We start from the raw sequence: 22,920 nt of genomic DNA, 5'->3' as shown, positions 1-22,920 counted from the left end.
TATTTATGATCAATATCAAGTACACAGGGTTCAAGGACTTCGGGTAAAGGTCCCTCATGGACACCAAACAGATACAAAGGCAAGTTAAATATATGCATGGACAAAATCACACAGAGAAACATAACCGAGAAATGTCGCTTGTTCATTAATATGACTAGCTTGGAAATCCACTTGACTACGAGATATTCTTTTGATCACTGAAGCCTTTTGAGCCATCATTAAATACACCAGGCTTAAGTTGCATCTCTTTCTATGCAAACCGATGGTATAAATTCATTTCAACTTTGAATGAAAAATGTCCCTGACGTCAATACGTCAGTTACTTGAAGGTTGGAGAGAAAATATAAGAGTATCGCGTCGCGATTTGGATTAATGTAAAGATTGCAAAGTCATATTCTTATAAAGATCGACTGACCATATATTTCTCAATGACACTGATTTAGTCATATCTATAATGAGTACTGAATGAGACATGGGAACGTTGTTTGTGCAATATGTTCAAAAAGTCTATTCCTTGCTTAAGTATTTACAGATACAGTGCGCTCTCGTTTACTTTAAAGGTCACATGCAACCAAACAATCAAACATAATTAAAACACAATTATCACTTATTCATAACATATAATATACATTGCTGAATATGAAAAAACATATAAACAAAATTATAAGCGTACACTCGCAAATCAAAAAGTGCAATATTTTGTACTTGGGTTGACTTCCCAAGAAACGAAGCAGGCGGGATACCGAACCCAGTCAGAGCAGGTGGGTGTGCACTCAAGTGTAACGGCTGGTTCATTTGCAGATGCCCTCAAGGCTCATTGTGTGTGTATATATATAGATGTTGGGTTTTGTAAATACATGCTCATGTTTTGTGTATAACATTTTACAATCAACAGACATCATAACATGTCATGTGTACAAGTATCACACCTGCCTGTCTGTGTAATTACATAATGTGACAGAGACCGAACTCGGGCCATAAATCAATGCGTTTTGTTTATGGTGTATAGCCTGATAGGTGTTAAGTTCAAATTGCATGTGGTCAGTGATCGAAGTGGTGTATTGAATTTTGTCATTAGCATAGGTGTCAATAAAACAGACATTGAGTTTTCTCTGTGACAACGACATATCTATATCACAGTTAGAAATTCTGTCAACGCTAAAAAATGACATTGCTATTAAGTATCGAACTGAGAACGTGACTTGGCAACAAGAACGTGTGTTGAAATAGACAAATGAAATTATATTAACAGTTACATCGGTAATCTACTGTCATAACATATAAAAAGCTCGCGCCCGTGAAATATCAACAAAACATTAGAAAAATAGCCCACACCAAAGCCTTCACCGAGTATCCACCGGACAACCCGCTTCCAAGCTGCGCGAACCTATCTCACTGCGCATGTGCTATGAGCACAGCACAGCTGTTGAAACCACTGTTGAATCATTTTTGATGATTTGTTTCGGTACGTCCATACCGAAAGGTATCAGAATCTGCAAAGTTGTGTTTTACGTTGCATGTGACCTTTAACGGACGAATAGACCAAAGTCTGATGCAAAACAGATATTTCCAAGTTTCCTAAATGCTTCGTGGTTTATACAATAGTTGCTTGTGATATATACTGATGGTAAAAAGTGGAATACACTTTTGTTTTTTGTACTCTTTTGATCATTACATATGGAAGACATGTGGTTAGTATTAGGCGGAACACCAAATTCATTCTTAAAAAGCTTGTGGCTAATTAATACCGAGCGATTACAAGTTGCCAAAAATTCGTCTGCGTCACTCTCGCCCGCCAACGAAACCACAGAGAGGTTACGTAACTCTGTCGCCAGATTACTGCAGCGAACCGGAAGTGACGTTTTGTGAGGAAGGCTTTTCAGTTAGCTGTATATAAAATGTGTAACAAGCTCGTCATTTTGCTGATTTCTCGGCATCAACGAAGACAGGCACGAATCGTTGTGTTGCCGTCAATTGCTCCCAGGGGTCGGGTCATGGTGTCACCATGCACAGATTTCCACAGAACCTCGCAGTTCGTGCTAAATGGGTTATGTTTGTGAGCGCGAAGCGAGCGTTGTGGAAGCCTGGAACGATATTTTACTTGTGTTCAGATCACTTCTCGTACTTCACGTACTAGTTGTAGTAAAATATGTATATGATTGATCACCATAAAGCCTTTCCATGACACAACTTGTAACATAACGGTTTCTTCCTCGGAAGCGAGGTTGTGCTCCAAGTGACAATAATATTGTAAGTAGTATTATGTTGACACCCACCTCGCTTCCAAGAGAGAAATTGTTGTGTTATAAGCTATGTCATGCAAATTCCTATTGGCCATCAATCAAATACATATATTAATACCAGTAGAAAGTAGGTATGATTTTGTAACTCGGTGAAAACAAACCTAAATAGCATTTATTCTCAGACTGGCGGATGTTCACGACAGGGCGCTGCCATTTTTAAAAAATCGTGACGTCACGGGCTAAAGTCTGTTCGAGAATCAATGAGATTATGGTTTTGTTTTCATCAAGTTAGCACAATCAAAACTACCTTCGACTCGTAGTTAAATATGTATTTGAATCATGACCTAAAGCATTTTGTATGACAAAACTTCTAACATATCGATTTCTTCCACGGAAGCGAGGTGGGGGTCGAAGTGACAATATTGCGCGATAAATTTCTTGCTACATTCACGTGGTTAACGTCCACTCACCAGTATGTAGATACTAGTCGATCTTCTTCCTGTAACCGTGATGGGCGAAGCTGATCATCGTTGCCACTATCACTAGCGTCTGGTTCGACTAAATAAGGCCTAGCGACAACACGCGATTTTGACAGAATCGTCTACGAAAACAAGTAACTCGGAAGCAAGATAAAGAAGGTGACAAAATTAAATGACAGTAGATTGTGAAAACATAAAGCTTTCACTTTTCACAACAATTGTCACGATTTCAGGTTTAGACAAACCCGTAGACAAGATAATTTACCCCCGGAAATGTACATGAATTCTAAAGTGTCCGTCGTATGTATACCTCACATTACGTCACGGAGACGCGCCCCTCTGATTGGTTGAAATTTCGTTCGCGGGAGAGAATTATGCCCTGTTGTCAAAAAGTTAATTAAAGGGTGTAATGAGTAGTTTTAATGACGGGGTTTCATTTATAACGATGCCAATTAGTTATTTATGTATTTGTGCCCCCCTAGAGTATATGTGATCTTCACGCAACCTTGTATGTACATGTTGATTTCTTCGTAGGTAATTAGATTTGAGCCCAGTGGGTTTGCACATAAAAAGATACATAAACTCTTCAATCAAACACAACAAACAGAATGAGACCAGAAACTTTGGACTAGACAACGTGAAAATTGGAACATTCCAACTTGGCGACGAGTAATTTGGGCGGATGAGTCACGCTACTATTTGTACGTAGCTGACGGTCGTTTATGTGCCAGACGGGCAACCAGGGATGAGCTAAACCCCTATGGGTGTACTTCCTACTGTCGCCGGGGGCAGCTCGGTAATGGTATGGGCCGGATTTAATTATAACGAGAACGTGGACATTAAGGTTGTCCAAGGAACAATGACAGAGGTAAAGTATCGCAATCCGATTATTCCTTTCCATCACGCCAAACCTAACACAGCATTCATTTACCAAGAGGACAATGTTGGCCCGCATCGTGCTATTGTTATTCAGGAAATCAACATCGTGCTATTGTTATTCAGGAAGTCAACATCGTGCTATTGTAATTCAGGAAGTCAAACAAGAGCACAGAACTGAGTGTCTTCCTTGGCCAATTCAGAATTCTGATCTCAACCCGATAGAGCATGTATGGGATGAGACTTGTAGACAAGTAAACCGGCGTGATCGACCTCTTACAAGAGCTTAGAAATGCTGTACTGAATGGAACAACTTACCAATGGGATTTATGCGTAATCTGGTCCTCTCTGTGAGGCGAAGATGTCCGGAGGTGATAAACAGCCGATGTCGTTACACCCATTACTGACGGTCATTATGTCAATTTTGCCTTGTGAAAACTTGTCATCAAACAGTCCATAGTTTACAGTTAATGCTGAACAGTCACACACCCCACTTTACGATTAAAAGTTTGCCTGTGTGCCCCAAATTTGTTAGATCTTTGTTTGCCTAAACATTTACCATTTCAACATTATACAGATTAAAAGTACACCATAATGACTGGAGTGTGTCTTGTAATGTCTTGTAATGATGTTTAGTACCTTTAAGTATTGGTTGATAGACATCCATCAATGTGTGTGTCACCATAAAGCGTTGGCAGTAAAAATGGTACATGTTCCATACCGTCTGACAATTATGTGGTTGCTTGACTTTTTACTATCAGTAGTTGGAATTGCACAATTAATATTTAGCAGACATGTCTTTTCATTAAGGATTTTGTTTTTGTTGCTTCTGTTTGATGAAATATCTTTTGTCCTGTGGGTTTACAAAGTAAATATTATGAGGTTGACATCAAATGAAATGAAATATATTTATTGCATGTTCCGGCCCATATACAAAGCAGTTACATCTAAATAGTTTAACTTATTCGTATATATAGTAACTGACTGACTGAGTTTGGTTTTAAGCCGCTTTTAGCAATATTCCAGCTACATCACGGCGGGGGACACCAGAAATGGGCTTCACACATTGTACCCATATGGGGATTCGAACCCAGGTCATCGGCGTGACGAGCCAACGCCTTAATCACTAGGCTATCCCACCGCCCCGGATATATAGTAATGTTTAAAAAGTTGTATCTTGGATACATTGCATTTTTAACATATATAACCGGTTTTTATGCAATAACTTCACTTTTGAAGAGAGAAGAGCAATGAAAGAAGATGCAGGATAATTTGACAGATATCGTTCTGGTATAGTTTCTCGGATTACAACAAAATGGACATACAAAAGTAAAACGAATTTCATTTTCGATAGCTGAACGACATAATGAGCATAACCTCTTCGATCTTTCAGTGGACATGCTGCTTCTTTCATTTCTTATGAGATACTAATCTCAACAAAACGACTGTATATTTTGGCTTTCATGATGCTCTATGTATGTATATCTTGGATGTTAGCTTATCCATACGGCGTCATGTCTCTGACAAATATTGAATCAATGACTATATGCAACAAACATGCGCATCATCTTTATCAAATCTACAAGAAAACAGATTCGACAGCCAGCCATACTGCCTGTATTAGCACCGTGTGCAGAACAACATCTAACAAGATAGACATGATATAACTGTATAAGAAAGAATTCACCGTTAAATTATCAACATTGTGTTTGTCAGGAACCGAAGGCGTATTTGATTAATATGACTCCAGCCAAATACATTTGTACTCAGTCTTATGCGTCAACAGATGCTTGTTTTGTTTGTTTTGTTGCTTAACGCCGCACTCAGAAATATTCCAGCTATGACGGCATCCTGTAAATAATCGAACATGGGCCAGCCATCCTGTAATCAACAGCATGAGCATCGATCTACACAATTGGAATACGATGACATGTGTTTACCAAGTCAGCGAGCCTGGCCATCAGATCCCGTTAGTCGCCTCCTACGACAAGCATCGGTTGCTGATTATTAGTTCTAATCAGGATCTTTAAAGGTGTTATCGTCACGCCGAAGACCCGGGTTCGATTCCCCACATGGGCACAATGTGTTAAGCCCATTTCTGGTGTCCCCCGCCGTGATATTGCTGGAATATTGCTAAAAGCGGCGTAAAACCAAACTGAGTCAGTCAGTTTAAAGGTGTTAACAGAGGTACTCATGCATGGACTGATATTGACAACGATACCTACGCTGACAACCGCTAGCTGGCAAATGTAAACCATGTAATAACATGTATACCTAATTGTCATTAAATGACACCGTAGCCGACGTGAATCCACGGACTTTTGGCTTAACATGGCGACAGACAAATATGACGGACTAAGAGCTACGGTGTTCATTTTGTCGTGCAGTAATTATGTTGCTAAATTTTATATACCGAGCACGTGATGTATGTGGTTATGAAAATCTTTGAGGATTTTTTTTCTAACTGTGTCGAGAGTGAGTGGAGTATGGTTTTCCGCCGCTTTTAGCAATGGACTTTACACATTGTACCTATGTAGGGAATCGAACCCGGGTCTTCAGCGTGACGAGCAAACGCTTTAACCACTAGGCTATACCACCTCTCCTCTGTGTCCAGAGACAACCATTATTCCTGGGGCACCAGCATCAAATGGAACAACTTCGTGGCTTCTGTGGTGCGGACAGAGACGGTTGACATCATCTTGCCCTATTACCCATCCTTGGTATAAAATTTAAATATTTGACAAATTTAAAGAAAATGTTTCACCGATAAGTGATATGGATATGCCATTATGTTTGGCAGTATTAGACGCACGACGTTACCAGGGATACAATAGATCACGGGGGAAATAATTTGAATGGAAACCTGACGGTTGCCCATTACGATGTCACTTAAGAGTTGTACTTTATCGCTGGATAAAGTTCACTTGGCGCCTTTGATGCTTCCACGAATTGAAGAATTCTTGATTCTGACTAAAACGAGGTATCATATTTAAACCTTTTCACAAAAACGGGAATACAGATAATGCCAGAAAAATGTCGATAACCCAATACAACTACGTTTGACACCAGAATAGTATTGAGGGATTTTGAATTTTCTATGCCTTGATCCAAACTTTTAACATGACAATTTGTTGTTTTACAAACCCTATTGGTATTCATCGGTCAACCACAATGGCAGGACAGGCAGGACAGGCTCTGAAAGCGTTTTAACGTGACGCCAGCCACAATTCTTTATAGGGTCAATGGCGAAGGGTGCAAGTTCACACAGTGGCACTGCCAAAACAAACACACAAGGTAGATGTTTCTCATTGAAACGGGATGATTCATACGCACGAAGCGGATCACCGAATTGTTTTGGGAGGATACTCACTAGGACCAAACAACAGAGTGAAGCCTTAAACAACAAATACAAACAAACAAACAACTAAGCAACCGAAAGCATCCTTATACCACTGCCCCGCCCTCCTGGAAGCATCCTTATACCACTGGCCCGCCCTCCTGGAACATTCCTTATACCACTGGCCCGCCCTCCTGGAAGCATTCTTATACCACTGGCCCGCCCTCCTGGAAGCATTCTTATACCACTGGCCCGCCCTCCTGGAAGCATTCTTATACCACTGGCCCGCCCTCCTGGAAGCATCCTTATACCACTGGCCCGCCCTCCTGGAAGCATCCTTATACCACTGGCCCGCCCTCCTGGAAGCATCCTTATACCACTGGCCCGCCCTCCTGGAAGCATCCTTATACCACTGGCCCGCCCTCCTGGAAGCATCCTTATACCACTGGCCCGCCCTCCTGGAAGCATCCTTATACCACTGGCCCGCCCTCCTGGAACATTCCTTATACCACTGGCCCGCCCTCCTGGAAGCATTCTTATACCACTGGCCCGCCCTCCTGGAAGCATCCTTATACCACTGGCCCGCCCTCCTGGAAGCATCCTTATACCACTGGCCCGCCCTCCTGGAAGCATCCTTATACCACTGGCCCGCCCTCCTGGAAGCATCCTTATACCACTGGCCCGCCCTCCTGGAAGCATCCTTATACCACTGGCCCGCCCTCCTGGAAGCATCCTTATACCACTGGGCCCGTCCTCCTGGAAGCATCCTTATACCACTGGCCCGCCCTCCTGAACATTCCTTATACCACTGGCCCGCCCTCCTGGAAGCATTCCTTATACCACTGGCCCGCCCTCCTGGAAGCATCTTATACCACTGGCCCGCCCTCCTGGAAGCATCTTATACCACTGGCCCGCCCTCCTGGAAGCATCCTTATACCAATCGCCCGCCCTCCTGGAAGCATCCTTATACCACTGGCCCGTCCTCCTGGAAGCATTCTTATACCACTGGCCCGCCCTCCTGGTAGCATCCTTATACCACTGGCCCGCCCTCCTGGAAGCATTCTTATACAACTGGCCCGCCCTCCTGGAAGCATTCTTATACCACTGGCCCGCCCTCCTGGTAGCATCCTTATACCATTGTCCCGCCCTCCTGGAAGCATTCTTATACCACTGGCCCGCCCTCCTGGAAGCATTCTTATACCACTGGCCCGCCCTCCTGGTAGCATCCTTATACCACTGGCCCGCCCTCCTGGAAGCATTCTTATACAACTGGCCCGCCCTCCTGGTAGCATCCTTATACCACTGGAATATTGTCAAACACTGCAACTGAAAAAACTGTTCATTTTCAGCCAGCTTGAGTCACTCTTACGACGTTTTTAGTAATGAAGAATATGAGCTTTACACAGTTCATCTACAAACGCCAGTTCCTCCTTGATGAACGAACTTTTGAATAACATTTCAATTTAGTTAGTACTACTAAAATGAAATGAAATATTTTTGTGAGGCTTCATAAAGCAAAATCCACGTTTTGAGTGCTGGATCTATAACCATCGATAATGAAAGTGATTCGCTGGACAGACATAACGCCCTACGGTTGCTGAAGTAAACAGTCTCTTCGTACTGAACATTCCTATCTCATCTTGCATGTCTAGCTGTTTGGTAACTGACAGTGAATAAATATCTTTTTACGCCTCGTTAGGTCATACTGCAGCAAGGTGGCCCACAACGGACATGAGTTTCACACATTATACCCATTTATATAGCACTCACGTTGAATTAAGTGATGTCCCATATTCAATTTGTTAAACGTATCGGAACGATCCAGACCTTGGGAACGGACCTTCCTCCTAACGAACGAACATTTTACCCAGAAGGTTATCCAATCGTTTCCTCAAATAACAGAACTGTACGGCAAGATAACGCACCCTTCTGTTTTATTCCGGTGCAGCTGAGTACGGGTAACTCGTGGAAGGGATTCAATTTCTTTCTCAAGAATTGCGTCAACTGGGCACGCGAGAAACGCTAGAATCCCAGTTTGTCCTGACTATGTTCCTATGCTTGACAGAACTACGCCGGTGCTCGTTGTTTTCATCAAAATCCGTGAAGATCCGGGTTAGAATTAATCTTCAGTAACCCGTGTTTGTCGTAAGAGGAGACTAACGGGATCGGGTGGTCAGGCTCGCTGACTCGGTTGACACATGTCATCGTATCCTAATTGCTTAGATCGATGCTCATACTGTTGATCACTGGATTGTGTCGTCCAGACTCGACTATTTACAGACCGCCGCAATATAGCGGTGAATCTTGCTGAGTGCGACGTAAGACTAAACTCACGCACGGATCAAAGTGGTAAAAGCCTCCGACCTGAATCGCCTTGGGCTTTTCTCGTACATCAACCTGACATCTCCTTACACGCAACTAACTTACATACTTCAGTATAATACGTCTTCATTGAAGCTAACGATAGACGTTAAAGTCAAGTTACTCTCTCATTTACAATACAGAGCAGTAAGGCAGCTTCGCCAAATTGTGTCCACGCCAGGCAGACGACCCAATTTGGGTACGCGGTATTCGGGCCAAAGCATTGATTGACGCAGGACGCAAACCTAATCATATGTGCTTACGTAGATTTAGAATGATTTTTTCTATTTCGTTTAACTTTCATTCGGACATTTCGTTTATATGTTTATTCAGTAATGTAATTGCAACCCTCTCCCCTGTTGTGAGCAAGGAGCTATTTCCGGTTTTCGTCTGAGAATGAGATTCTGACTTTGTAGATCGGTTGATAAGCATGCGAACACTCGTCATCATACTTAAATTACATCAAAGATATCCAGGTCACTATGTACATGCATATCATGCAAAAAACTGTTAATCTCGAAATTTAAGATTTCCGACATGTTGAAAGCGAGGGATGCTTTTAGGGCAAATTGGTTGATTCCTTGAGCATTTGGTTACAAAAAGTAGTCTTTTTAGAGCACCTATATAACGGAAATGCCACTGGCAGTGTTCAGCTTGTGTATTAATGCTTAGGGGAGATTGGAATTACTGAAAAAAACAAGATTAAAAAAGGTTCGGATTTCGTCTCTTTCTTACACTTCTCCATTAGTGATGATTTTTTTGCAGAACAAAATTCATATGTTGCTTGAATGGAGTAGCGGCTCACATTTGTGATATGTGTATTTCTGTCGAATCAGCTACACGTTGCATCCTTCAAATGTTTTTAGTCTTTCCTGTGGTCCTGGTTTCCCCAATAATATATGTGTCAACCAAATTATTTCTGTAGTATTGTTACGGTTAATAATTTGCCGTGGCAAAAGGTTTAAAAGTTTGCTTTGAACCAGCAAAATAGAACACAGACAAGTCTAAAATATTCACTAATATATTGAATAAACAATTAGCAAACTACAATGAATGACAACACAGATTTCTAGTACAATGCAACTGAGTCACAAATATAAAATATAAACTCACCAGTCTTGACATTTACAGTGAGAACAGATGTACTGATTGAAGGTTGTTTACAACGACAGCAGTTGAGTAGACAAGCACGTTTAACAACTTGATGTTGGCAGACAGATGTGTATAAATGCAGTCATGTGATAAGTCCCGTCACAAAACTCACCATCCAGCCTTTATATAGCTCATACACAGTTCTCGGGCATTCTAGCAAAGCTAGGCTGCATCATTATTCTCTCAGAATGCCATGCAACCACATGGAAAACACATGACGTGACAAGACCCGCAAGTCAAAACAAAACAAAGCCAGCTGAGGGAGGTAACTCTGAAGCGTTATCAAAAAGGCGTGTCGCTAATCAATGATAATACAAATTACAAAAAACACTCTCTCATAACAGTATGCAGTTGATATAATCAAGTCATAGGGACACTTTGCAACGTTGTTGATGCTGACAGTCGTCCTACATGAAGGTGGCCTGTCTAGGTGAGGTAGGGATGTCGCACCAGGTGCCTTCCTTGGTCTTATCTTGATATGTGTAATTTCTTATTTCTTAAAGAAATATACATTTCGAACGAAATTGTTGGGTTGTGTAAGTACATGTAAGCATTTGGTCTGTCACACCTCTCCCATTCCAGGATATTCAACATACTGGCATCACTAACTCTTATTCATTTACAGAGGCACCGTCATCACGACTGTGCAATATGACAATGCAATCGCCACAAACCTTCCTTTACTTTCGAGGAGATATAAGTGTGCTTCTCGTGGTTTGGTACTTTCTGTATCCAGCACTATGTAATAAGTCCTATCCAGCCGTACGTAGATCTGTAAATTTTCTGTTCTGTGATTGACGCCAGCCTAGTCTTTAGCCAAAACGGAAAGACGACGTCTTACTGTCAGTCATGGGCCATATAGTGGGGAGGCAATCCGACATCCTAGTCATTGACCCGGAAGTCTGCTCATCAACGTCAGTGCATACACCCACAAAGATGGCACATCATCGCCCATCAACACTTGATGATTAACATGAAGCACAACCAATCAAACTAAATATGTCACCAGCTATTGATAATCTAAATTACGGTTCGTCAAAGCCAAGATGCCAACAGCTCTAGTGTATCGAAAGTACTGCATAACAAATTAATCCATCAATTCTTGGTGATCGAAAATACAGCACTCCACGTTTAGACCATCAACTTTTCATATTATATTTTATTGTACTGTACATCAGCAGTCAGGGACTCAACTCCTAATAATCTAAAGTAAGGCACATCAACGTTTGTGTCATGAACCCTTGATGAACATCATGCACGCATCGCCACCCATGCCATTATCATTCTGAAAAACGGCATCAACCCTTGATAATAAAAACACACACACATCAATTCCCTTGGTGATCTAAAATACACAACGTTGAATCCATCCAGAAAGTGTAATCCCAAATATAGAATATGTTACATTTCACCACTTTCTATAATGGCATTGTGTATTTCATAGCTTTCGGCCGTGGGAGCCGTGCCAATTAACACTTATCAGAGGGGTACACAAAGTCCGCAGTCTAGACTACCAGTTGTCCGACTTCCATTTTTGTGGAAGCCGCGGTGGCTGAGCGGTCAAGGCGTCTGACTTTGTGTGCTGGCGATTAGGTGTCTGACTCTGATGGTGTGGGTTCGAATCCCGGATGGGACTCAACCCAAAAGGTACTAGAATCTGTACTTTGGTAAGAAAGTGCTATACCAAATATAACATATGCTACTTAGATTCCATCAACCACTGATAATCACGAATACGGCATATCAACGGCCATGCCATGAAATCTTGATAATCTTAAGTACGGCATTGTAACGGTCATGCAATGAAATCTGGATAATTTAAAGAACGGCACATCAACGGCCATGCCATGACATCGTGTTGATCTAAAGTAGGGCACATCAACGGCCATGCCATCAGCTCTTGATAATTCGTGACTAGTGAACCTGGACACAAGTAAATATAGGACATGACCATGCCTCCAACCATAAGCTATGTAAATACAAGAGGACGCCATGTCAACACCTATGGGAGACGCCTCATCAACATCTCTTGTATGAATCTATTTCAAGCAGTATGGGTTTCATTAATCTAAGATTATTTTCCCCTTTGAATACCCAGAAGCAATGTATTTACGCCGTATATGTATCCTCGGGGTTAGTGGATCACGAGCATCACCGTATTTCCTGATGACACAGCAGTAATTAAATCCAGTGTTGGCATTTCCCAGGAAAGCAATAAGTAGATCTGTGGAAAAGAATTATATCCACAATACAGCCCCATTACTCATATATTGAACAGAATGGTACAAATGGAGCTACTTAAGAGACATTAAGGCACGGATAACTTTGCTAGGATGGACTATGAAACACGTTGTTCACCGGTGGCCTATATGAGAGTGAGTGAGTTTAGTTTTACGCCGCACTCAGCAATATTGTCATATGGCGGTGGTCTGTAAATAATCGAGTCTGGACCAGACAATCCAGTGATCAATAACATGAGCATCGATCTGCGCAATTGGAATACGATGACATGTGTCAACAAAGTCAGCGAGCCTGACCACCCGAACCCGTTGGTCGCCTCATACGACAAGTATGGGTTACTGAAGGACAATATTCTAACCCAGACCTTCATGGGTGCCTAAATCAGATGGTGAATTAGGCGTTTTATTCATGAATAGGTGCTTGGAGCTCTGTTTTTACTTTGGTTACGGTAAATTTAGTGCTTGACGCGACATATGCAACGATGTCACGTTTTACAGGCTTCTGGTGCACCCAACGTAATGAAATATACAATTTGCGAAGTTTGGCACGAATCAGAAGAGTATTTTTTTAAACGAAATTGGAAGAATAATGCTGTTCAGTTGTGAATAATTTCACATAATATTTCTTCTTGATTATGTGTTGCGATCTCGTCACTTGCTTGCTAATTCGTCACTTGCTTGCTTGAGTTTGAGTGTAAGTAACACACTTGCTCAAAACGGCCGAAACGACCCCATTTTTCGATAGCCAAAATGGCCCAATATTTCAGAGAACATTAAACACCACAACCTCAAGAACAATATGTGAAACTTACCTGTGAAATGGGAATTATATGTTTATGAATGTTATGTGTTTTTTTCACGTCATTCAAATATTTATGGAACATATTAGGTCTGTTGAAAAAATAAATTTGAAAACTTGCATTCATTTCGTATCTGTCACAAACTCTACATTACATGCATTTACATAGTTAAAATCCGGATAATTTTAAAAAGTCATAATGTAAAAAAAAACATTTATACATTTCAGATATGTCTCACTTTTATCAATTATTTAACCTACAATGATACACACGTGACTGGAAAACGTTCACGGTGAGTCACCTCAACTAGCTAAAAACTCAAAACTGGTAACCCTCCCCTTCTTCCAGGCGTGGGGGCGGTGGGGTAGCTTGGTGGTTAAGGCGTTCACCCGTCACTTTGAAGACTCTGGTTCGATTCCCAACATGGGTACAATGTGTGAAGCTCATTTCTGGTGTGCCCCGCCGTGATATTGCTGGAATATTGCTTAAAACTAAACTCACTCACTCACACAATATTTCATATTAAGAGGTCATTTTTGCCATGTCGAATGGTCGTTGAGACAACGCTGTACAGCTGCTGTTTCGATTCCCTATGTGGGCACACTGTGTGAAGCCCATGCCATGTCCCCGCCATTATACTGCTGGAATATTGCTAAAAACGTCGTAAATCCATACTCACTCACTTTCAAAATCATAAATGGGCAGTATCCAAACGCGTTGTTTATTATGATTATGTGGGATGCAAACGATCCCTTTGTCCGCATGACATTGCACCCTACGGGTATCACAATGTTTATGTTAGAAACGCAGCATGACGTTGAGAGGTTACTGTGTGCTACGTTGCAGTTTTAATTGCAAGGTTTCATTACAAGGTTTTATTATGATCAGATGTCTTGCAAATGAATCAGTATTAAACGGTAAAATCAAGCCAGTGCACTTTGGGGATGATTTAGCACAGTTGCTCTTATCCAATCGCAATAATGGGAAGACATATAGAAGCTTCAAAGCAGGAGTGTTTTCATAAAAGACATTTTGAATCAATTACCGAAAGAAACACTACGAGTTCGGTTTTCTGCGAAACAGTCCTTTCAGATGCAGTAGGTGAAGGAAAAGTTGATTCATGATGTGTCTTCCTTCTATTGTTGAGCAAACGTACTTCCCCTGACGATAAACTCATCATGATACTTACAGCCCTCGATTATCCGAAGGTATTTTAATACAAATGAAATGTTAGACATCAACAACGATCTGACAGAAGTTCTCCCCTGTATATTTTATACTTACCGTGTCTGATGACGTTTGTTTATAATTTTTTAAATGACAACATATTGCGGAGAAGTGTCGCAGCTGCATCAGAAATAGATACGTCCATTACAAGGACACATTCGATGACATTCGCATCCGTGTAAATAACATATAATTATTATGTGTTGTGAGATGTAAACATGAGACAGATGGTCCCTTTAAGTATTGCGATACCCGTGCATCACACACGTGACACGGTGTCAAAATCTGACTATGAAACTTTCAAGAAGTATTTGATAAAAGAAATTGACAGAACTGTTGAACGTAAACAAAATGCAGCTAGTGATTTCCATACTTTGTCACAGAAGGTTTCTGAAACCATTGATGAATTTGCGCATCGTTTGTCTTTAAACGTAGACGAGGCTTATTGATCATTTGCTAAATTACGCTTAGCCTCTAGTCACGTGGGTACACATTCTGGTGTTATGTCACAGTCCTTTGGTCACGTGGTGCAGCGAGTTCCAGGAGAGGTACGCAAGATGAGAGAAAGTGTTACCAGGGTGGAATGCGAGGTCACGTTGCACGATTCTGTCGTAAGAGAGTGAATGTCGTACAACCTTTTGCTTCACCATCCAAACTTGTTGACATTGGTAGGCTCAGTACGCAAGCAGTCATCGATTCAGGTGCGTGTGTGTCATGCATTAGTGTTAGCTCGTTGGAGAAGGCTTTTCCTAGTGGTGTGTCCATACAGGAAACGAAGTCGAAGCTTAAGAGTTTATCTGGCGAGTCATTAGATGCTATCGGTACAGTTAATACGCGTGTCCGTATTGACGGTAGTATCTACGAGGGTACTTTCCATGTGTTGGAAAACAGTACTGAGAATGTTCTGCTTGGCTGGGATTTCTTATCAAAATTTGACAGTGTTACTCTGGTACCTAAACATAATGAAGTCAAACTGGGTAACTTCATCGAGTCTGGTGACAGGGTTTCTACAGTACACTTGACTGAATGTGTCGTTATACCACCAAGGTGTCAGAAAGTGTTGCGGTTGTCTGTTAGTCGGAACCTGAGTGATGGTGAACAGATGATGATTTAACGTAATGAGAATTTTGAAACCAAGACAGGATTGTTTGTAGCCAGGTCTGTTGTTAGTTCAGGGAATCTGTGTGCGTTGGTAATGATCCAGAACCAGTGAGTAAGAAGTTGTAGAGATGTCAGACTCTTGGTGAGGCTCGGGAGTGTAAGGAATCTGTGTGTTCAGATACAGTTTCAACTGTAAAACAGAGGGAGTTAAGTTATCCTGAGTTTAACATAGGACCAGTGGATGATTTACACCGGGAAAAGTTGATAACATTGCTCAGAGAATACAAAGACACACTGTTTACAGGTTTAGGCAAGGTGAATGGCCATACATTCAAGCTTACACTTAAACCGAACGCAGATTTGAGTAAGGTTACGCAGCGTCGCAAACGTTTTGGTCCTCATGTAGATAAGATTGTTGATGAACAAACTAAATCAATGGTGGATCAAGGTATAGTGGAACCTAGTACATCAACTGTCATTTCACCAATTGTTTTGGTTAAGAAGGCTGATAAAAGCTTAAGATTTTGTTTGGACCTGAGAAATTTGAATGATCAGTTGCTTGACGAACGTTTCCCTTTAATGACTCCTAATGAGACACTGATGAGATTCAAAAATTCAAAATAAATGAGTGTTCTTGACATGAACTCTGCTTATAATCGGATTGTTTTGGATGAAACTTTTAGGCCCTTGACTGCATTTGAGACCTCGTCTTGTGTCTGGCAGTTCTCACGTATGTGTTTTGGCTTAAAAACTGTTCCTTTAGCATTCCAACGCACTATGCATCTTGTCTTAAGTGGGTTGTCGAAAGATCACGTTTTGGTGTATCTGGACGATGTGTGTGTCCATTCGTTCACGGCCGATGAACATTTGTCAATGTTGCGTGAGGTGTTTGAGCGAATGACGTCCGTTGGTTTGACATTAAATCCTTCCAAATGTCATTTCTTTATGGATACTATAGAATATCTTGGTTTCTCAATTTCTACTGATGGAGTTGGTCCTGGTAGAACAGGTATTGAGGCGGTTCGGAATTATCCGGTTACTTGTACATGGGAGCAAATGAGGTCATTTCTTGGTTTGGCTACATACTTTGTTAGATTTATTCCCAACTTTTCCGATCTCGTGTTGCCACTCAGTCGCATGGTAGAATCTCGTACGTATGTTTGGCATGAAAGTGAACAGAGTGCGTTTGACAGAGTTAAGACTGTTCTCACTAAGGCGCCAGTGTTATCACATCCTGACTTTAGTCCTAATGCTGCTGCATTTGTTGTTGAGACAGACGCCAGTAAAACGGGTTTAGCAGGGGTACTTCTGCAGAATGATCATCCTATTTGCTATGCTTCGAAAAAGTTGTCAAAAACTGAACGGAATTATTCCACTGTACATAGGGAAGCTTTGGCACTTATCTGGGCAGTACGGACGTTTAGGGAATATATTAATGGTAGGCAGTTTGTAATCAAAACAGACCACAGGCGTTTGACATTTATTATGTCACCAAAATCTGATAAATGCGCAAGATGGTATTTAGAACTTTCAGATTATCAGTTTGATGTGGAATATATACCTGGGAAAGATAGCATTCCAAGTGACATTCTGTCAAGATTTCCCATGGAAGATTCAGAGGAATTGCCTATATGTGCCTATCAACAGATAAACAGTATGCAGTTATCAAGCGTGCTCATGATCTTGCTCATTTTGGTGTGATACGTACATGAAATTTAGCAAGGATGACTGACAAGTCCATTACACAGAGACCAAGTTCGAGAATACGTTAGTCAGTGTTCAGCATGTATAGAAGGCCCTCATGGCGTGCCCCGGAGTCCCATTGGTGTAACTCGGACAGCTTCAGTACCATGGCAAACTATCCACTGTGACTTTGTCGGACCGCTCCCCACGTCATCGAAAAATTGTGAGTACGTGTTGACATGTTTGGATGATCTGACACGTATGGTGTTTGCGTTTCCCGTACGATCAGCTACCTCTGCGTCAGCAATGTATGCGCTTGAAAAACTGTTTTCCATCATTGGACCGCCACATACACTACACACTGATAATGGTTCAACTTTCACGTCCGCTGAATTCAAGGATTTCATGGATCATTGGGGTGTTGTGCTCAGTTTTACCCCGATATCTCGTCCTCAAGCAAATCCAGTGGAAAGGGCACATGGAACTTTGAAATCATCTATGGTGAAAGCTGCAACCAGTGACAAGAATTGGGACAAAGTGTTACCCGAGATCGTGTTGGGTCATAACTCGTGTCCAAATAGAACAACTGGAGTATCACCTTATTTCGCCATGTTTGGCAGATCAAGTGACGTGTGTCGTCTCTACAGCAGTGTTCCTTCTGGAAGGGATGAAGTACCAGGTATGAGTTGTCTGTGGGAACTGTGTTCAAAGAAACATGCTCAGGCCAACATGAACGTCAAGAAGAAACGTGTGACAGACAATCGAGAAACTTTGAAATAGGTGATAACGTTGCAGTTAAAGTTCTAACTGGTCCTAAATCTCGTAAGAAACATTTTCAAAGGGGTTTTGTTGTGAGTAAAAAAATTGGTGATTTTCTAAAACAGCTGTTACACGACGCAGAAATATTTTGGTTAGTAAAGATCTTGTAATCTTAAATCCCACTGGAGGGGAGGAATGTGAGATGTAAACATGAGACGGATGGTCCCTTTGAGTATTGCAATACCCGTGCATCGCACACGTGACACGGTGAGCCAATCAGGTCTGAGTATTGTTAGCGGGTCGTCCGTGCTGCATGTATGCATCAGTCTCCCCTTGTCTTCTGTCCTGTCTAGTCGTCGTGAATAAATGTTTTGTGTGCCGGCCGGCCGCCTTGATCGTTATCCCTTACAGTGTCGTCGGACATTTTGAATTACATGTATATTTACTGAAACATAAACTCCTGGTAGAATTTCGGTCGAATCGAGTTCCAGGATAGGAGGATCAATTTCGTAATCTTGCAAAAAGGATCACCTATGTTTTAGAGAGCTTCGGAGATTTTCGTTAAAACCTTTTTTTGGTTGAATATCAGCTACATGTCTGTCAGAGTATAAGCAATATGGAAGTCAAGACATCCTTTTCACGTCTGTATGACAAGCCTATTTACCATTGACATGCCTTTTTTACTGAGCTGATATATTTTCAGTTGAAATGTCGCTGTAGCTCTCGTGTACGTATGTTTTCCTTGGTGTAGAGCAGAAATACCTTGGATTGTACAATTGTTAGATTCGACCATATCGGTGCATTGTGTAGAAATGTTCACATTCAAATAGGATAAAATGCTTACCATTCCGTCTTTCGCAAATAAGTCTCAAGCGAAAATTCTTTTTATATTAGTTTCTTCCGAACCTATCCAGCCCTGTATATTTACAAAAGCAAAATATCAATTATCGGAGTCAATCTTTTATTCTTGGAGAGGTTTTGAGAGAAAACACCGTAATCAGGTAACTAACAAAACTTACAGTGCACAAAAAACGTTTAATGTTGTTCTTTTGTTCGTTCCTCCACTGGAAACATGTCCTAGTTTATAAGTAAACGCCAATCGTTCAAAAAAAACTACACCGCTGTCAAGATCCATTAAAGTTTACAATTCAAATTCTCACATTCATGTAAAGCATCACCGTTAGGCTTCCATCAAGATGTGAATAAATCTTGATTGATCGTGTAGTCATATACCCACTCGCTATACTCCATTGACTATACTTCTGATGGATCATGCTCATCTTAAAGTCATTGTCAACAGTCATAGTCACAGTTGTCACTGTGTATGTTCAACAAGCTAGTATTGTCTAACTGAACATGCAGTCATTGTATATCACTATATTTAAGTCATAACCATTGACAACAGTCATTGGCCATACAAACCATAGTCACTGGCCACATAGATCATACTCGCCATGCAGTCATGGGTTAAGCTGGTGCCACAGTCACAGTTGTCGTTGACTAAATTCACTATACAGTCATTGTCCTTGTTGCAACCATTCAATATACTCATCATTGTCACTGGCCGTACTTAAGAAGGTAATTGGTCATACGCACCAAAGTCATTGACCATAGCCACCACTAATCAAGCCAGTCCACTAATCACCTCATTCTGAATACTCACCGTCGTCGTATTCGCTATGTAATCATTCTCTATACTCGTCATAGTCATTGGATACAGCGCCATTCAATCATTGGTCATTGTCACTGTAGTCAATACCATAGTCACATTTGTTTTTGTTCATACAGTCGTTGTTAATATTCACCAAATTCATTGGTAACACTCAAGCAGTCATCTGTAATACACATCATGCAGTCACTGGGATATTCGTTATGCAGTGGTTATCCGTGTATTCGTCATGTACATGTAGTCATTGGTCACATTCCTCCGTACACTCATCATGCAGTCATTGGTCCGTGTCACCATAGCCATGGACAACACTCGTCATGCAGTCATTGGTCCGTGTCACCATAGCCATGGACAACACTCGTCATGCAGTCATTGGTCCTTGTCACCATAGCCATGGACAACACTCATCATGCAGTCATTGGTCCTAGTCACCATAGTCATGGACAACACTCGTCATGCAGTCATTGGTCCGTGTCACCATAGCCATGGACAACACTCATCATGCAGTCATTGGTGGTCACCATAGCCATGGACAACACTCGTCATGCAGTCATGGCCATGGCCATGGACAACACTCATCATGCAGTCATTGGTCATTGGTCCCTGTCACCATAGCCATGGACAACACTCATCATGCAGTCATTGGTCCGTGTCACCATAGTCATGGACAACACTCTCATCATGCAGTCATTGGTCCGTGTCACCATAGCCATGGACAACACTCGTCATGCAGTCATTGGTCCTTGTCACCATATCATGGACAACACTCATCATGTCATTGGTCCAGTCACCATCATGGACATCATGCAGTCATTGGTCCTTGTCACCATAGTCATGGACAAGCACTCATCATGGACAACACTCGTCATGCAGTCATTGGTCCTTGTCCGTGTCACCATAGCCATGGACAACACTCGTCATGCAGTCATTGGTCCTAGTCACCATAGCCATGGACAACACTCGTCATGCAGTCATTGGTCCTTGTCACCATAGCCATGGACAACACTCATCATGCAGTCATTGGTCCGTGTCACCATAGCCATGGACAACACTCATCATGCAGTCATTGGTCCGTGTCACCATAGCCATGGACAACACTCGTCATGCAGTCATTGGTCCGTGTCACCATAGTCATGGACAACACTCATCATGCAGTCATTGGTCCTAGTCACCATAGTCATGGACAACACTCGTCATGCAGTCATTGGTCCTTGTCACCATAGTCATGGACAACACTCGTCATGCAGTCATTGGTCCGTGTCACCATAGCCATGGACAACACTCGTCATGCAGTCATTGGTCCTTGTCACCATAGTCATGGACAACACTCGTCATGCAGTCATTGGTCCGTGTCACCATAGCCATGGACAACACTCATCATGCAGTCATTGGTCCTTGTCACCATAGCCATGGACAACACTCGTCATGCAGTCATTGGTCCTAGTCACCATAGCCATGGACAACACTCGTCATGCAGTCATTGGTCCTAGTCACCATAGTCATGGACAACACTCGTCATGCAGTCATTGGTCCTAGTCACCATAGCCATGGACAACACTCATCATGCAGTCATTGGTCCGTGTCACCATAGCCATGGACAACACTCGTCATGCAGTCATTGGTCCTAGTCACCATAGCCATGGACAACACTCGTCATGCAGTCATTGGTCCGTGTCACCATAGCCATGGACAACACTCGTCATGCAGTCATTGGTCCTAGTCACCATAGCCATGGACAACACTCGTCATGCAGTCATTGGTCCTAGTCACCATAGCCATGGACAACACTCGTCATGCAGTCATTGGTCCGTGTCACCATAGCCATGGACAACACTCATCATGCAGTCATTGGTCCTTGTCACCATAGCCATGGACAACACTCATCATGCAGTCATTGGTCCTAGTCACCATAGTCATGGACAACACTCGTCAACCTTGTCACCTCGTCATGCAGTCATTGGTCCTTGTCACCATAGCCATGGACAACACTCGTCATGCAGTCATTGGTCCTGGTCCGTGTCACCATAGCCATGGACAACACTCGTCATGCAGTCATTGGTCCTAGTCACCATAGCCATGGACAACACTCGTCATGCAGTCATTGGTCCGTGTCACCATAGTCATGGACAACACTCGTCATGCAGTCATTGGTCCTAGTCACCATAGCCATGGACAACACTCGTCATGCAGTCATTGGTCCTAGTCATCATTGTCATGGACAACACTCGTCATGCAGTCATTGGTCCTAGTCACCATAGCCATGGACAACACTCGTCATGCAGTCATTGGTCCTTGTCACCATAGCCATGGACAACACTCGTCATGCAGTCATTGGTCCTTGTCACCATAGTCATGGACAACACTCGTCATGCAGTCATTGGTCCTAGTCACCATAGCCATGGACAACACTCGTCATGCAGTCATTGGTCCTTGTCACCATAGCCATGGACAACACTCGTCATGCAGTCATTGGTCCTAGTCACCATAGCCATCATGCAGTCATTGGTCCTAGTCACCATAGCCATGGACAACACTCGTCATGCAGTCATTGGTCCGTGTCACCATAGCCATGGACAACACTCGGCCATGCAGTCATTGGTCCGTGTCACCATAGCCATGGACAACACTCATCATGCAGTCATTGGTCCGTGTCACCATAGTCATGGACAACACTCATCATGCTCGTCATGCAGTCATTGGTCCGTGTCACCATAGTCATGGACAACACTCTCGTCATGCAGTCATTGGTCCTAGTCACCATAGCCATGGACAACACTCGCCATGCAGTCATTGGTCCTTGTCACCATAGCCATGGACAACACTCGTCATGCAGTCATTGGTCCTAGTCACCATAGCCATGGCCAACACTCGCCATGCAGTCATTGGTCCGTGTCACCATAGCCATGGACAACACTCAGTCATGCAGTCATTGGTCCGTGTCACCATAGTCATGGACAACACTCGTCATGCAGTCATTGGTCCGTGTCACCATA

At 42.4% G+C, this 22,920-nt stretch overlaps 2 protein-coding genes across 2 annotated transcripts in view; one reads left to right on the top strand and one right to left on the bottom strand.

Annotated features, from left to right (window-relative positions):
• The window catches only part of LOC124274125 (rhodopsin-like), an 86,067-nt gene that overhangs the window by 38,687 nt on the left and 24,460 nt on the right, over window positions 1-22,920 (top strand). The gene's annotated exons all lie outside the window — the stretch shown is intronic.
• Window positions 6,994-7,701, bottom strand: LOC124274551. Its single transcript, XM_046709917.1, has one exon. The coding sequence runs from the start codon at window positions 7,699-7,701 to the stop codon at window positions 6,994-6,996; it is 708 nt and encodes a 235-aa protein (XP_046565873.1).

This window comes from Haliotis rubra, unplaced genomic scaffold (assembly GCF_003918875.1).
Source record: "Haliotis rubra isolate DU_JTF1 unplaced genomic scaffold, ASM391887v1 Scf104, whole genome shotgun sequence".
NCBI classification, from domain to species: domain Eukaryota; kingdom Metazoa; phylum Mollusca; class Gastropoda; order Lepetellida; family Haliotidae; genus Haliotis; species Haliotis rubra.
This window is presented reverse-complemented; position numbering and strand designations above follow the sequence as displayed.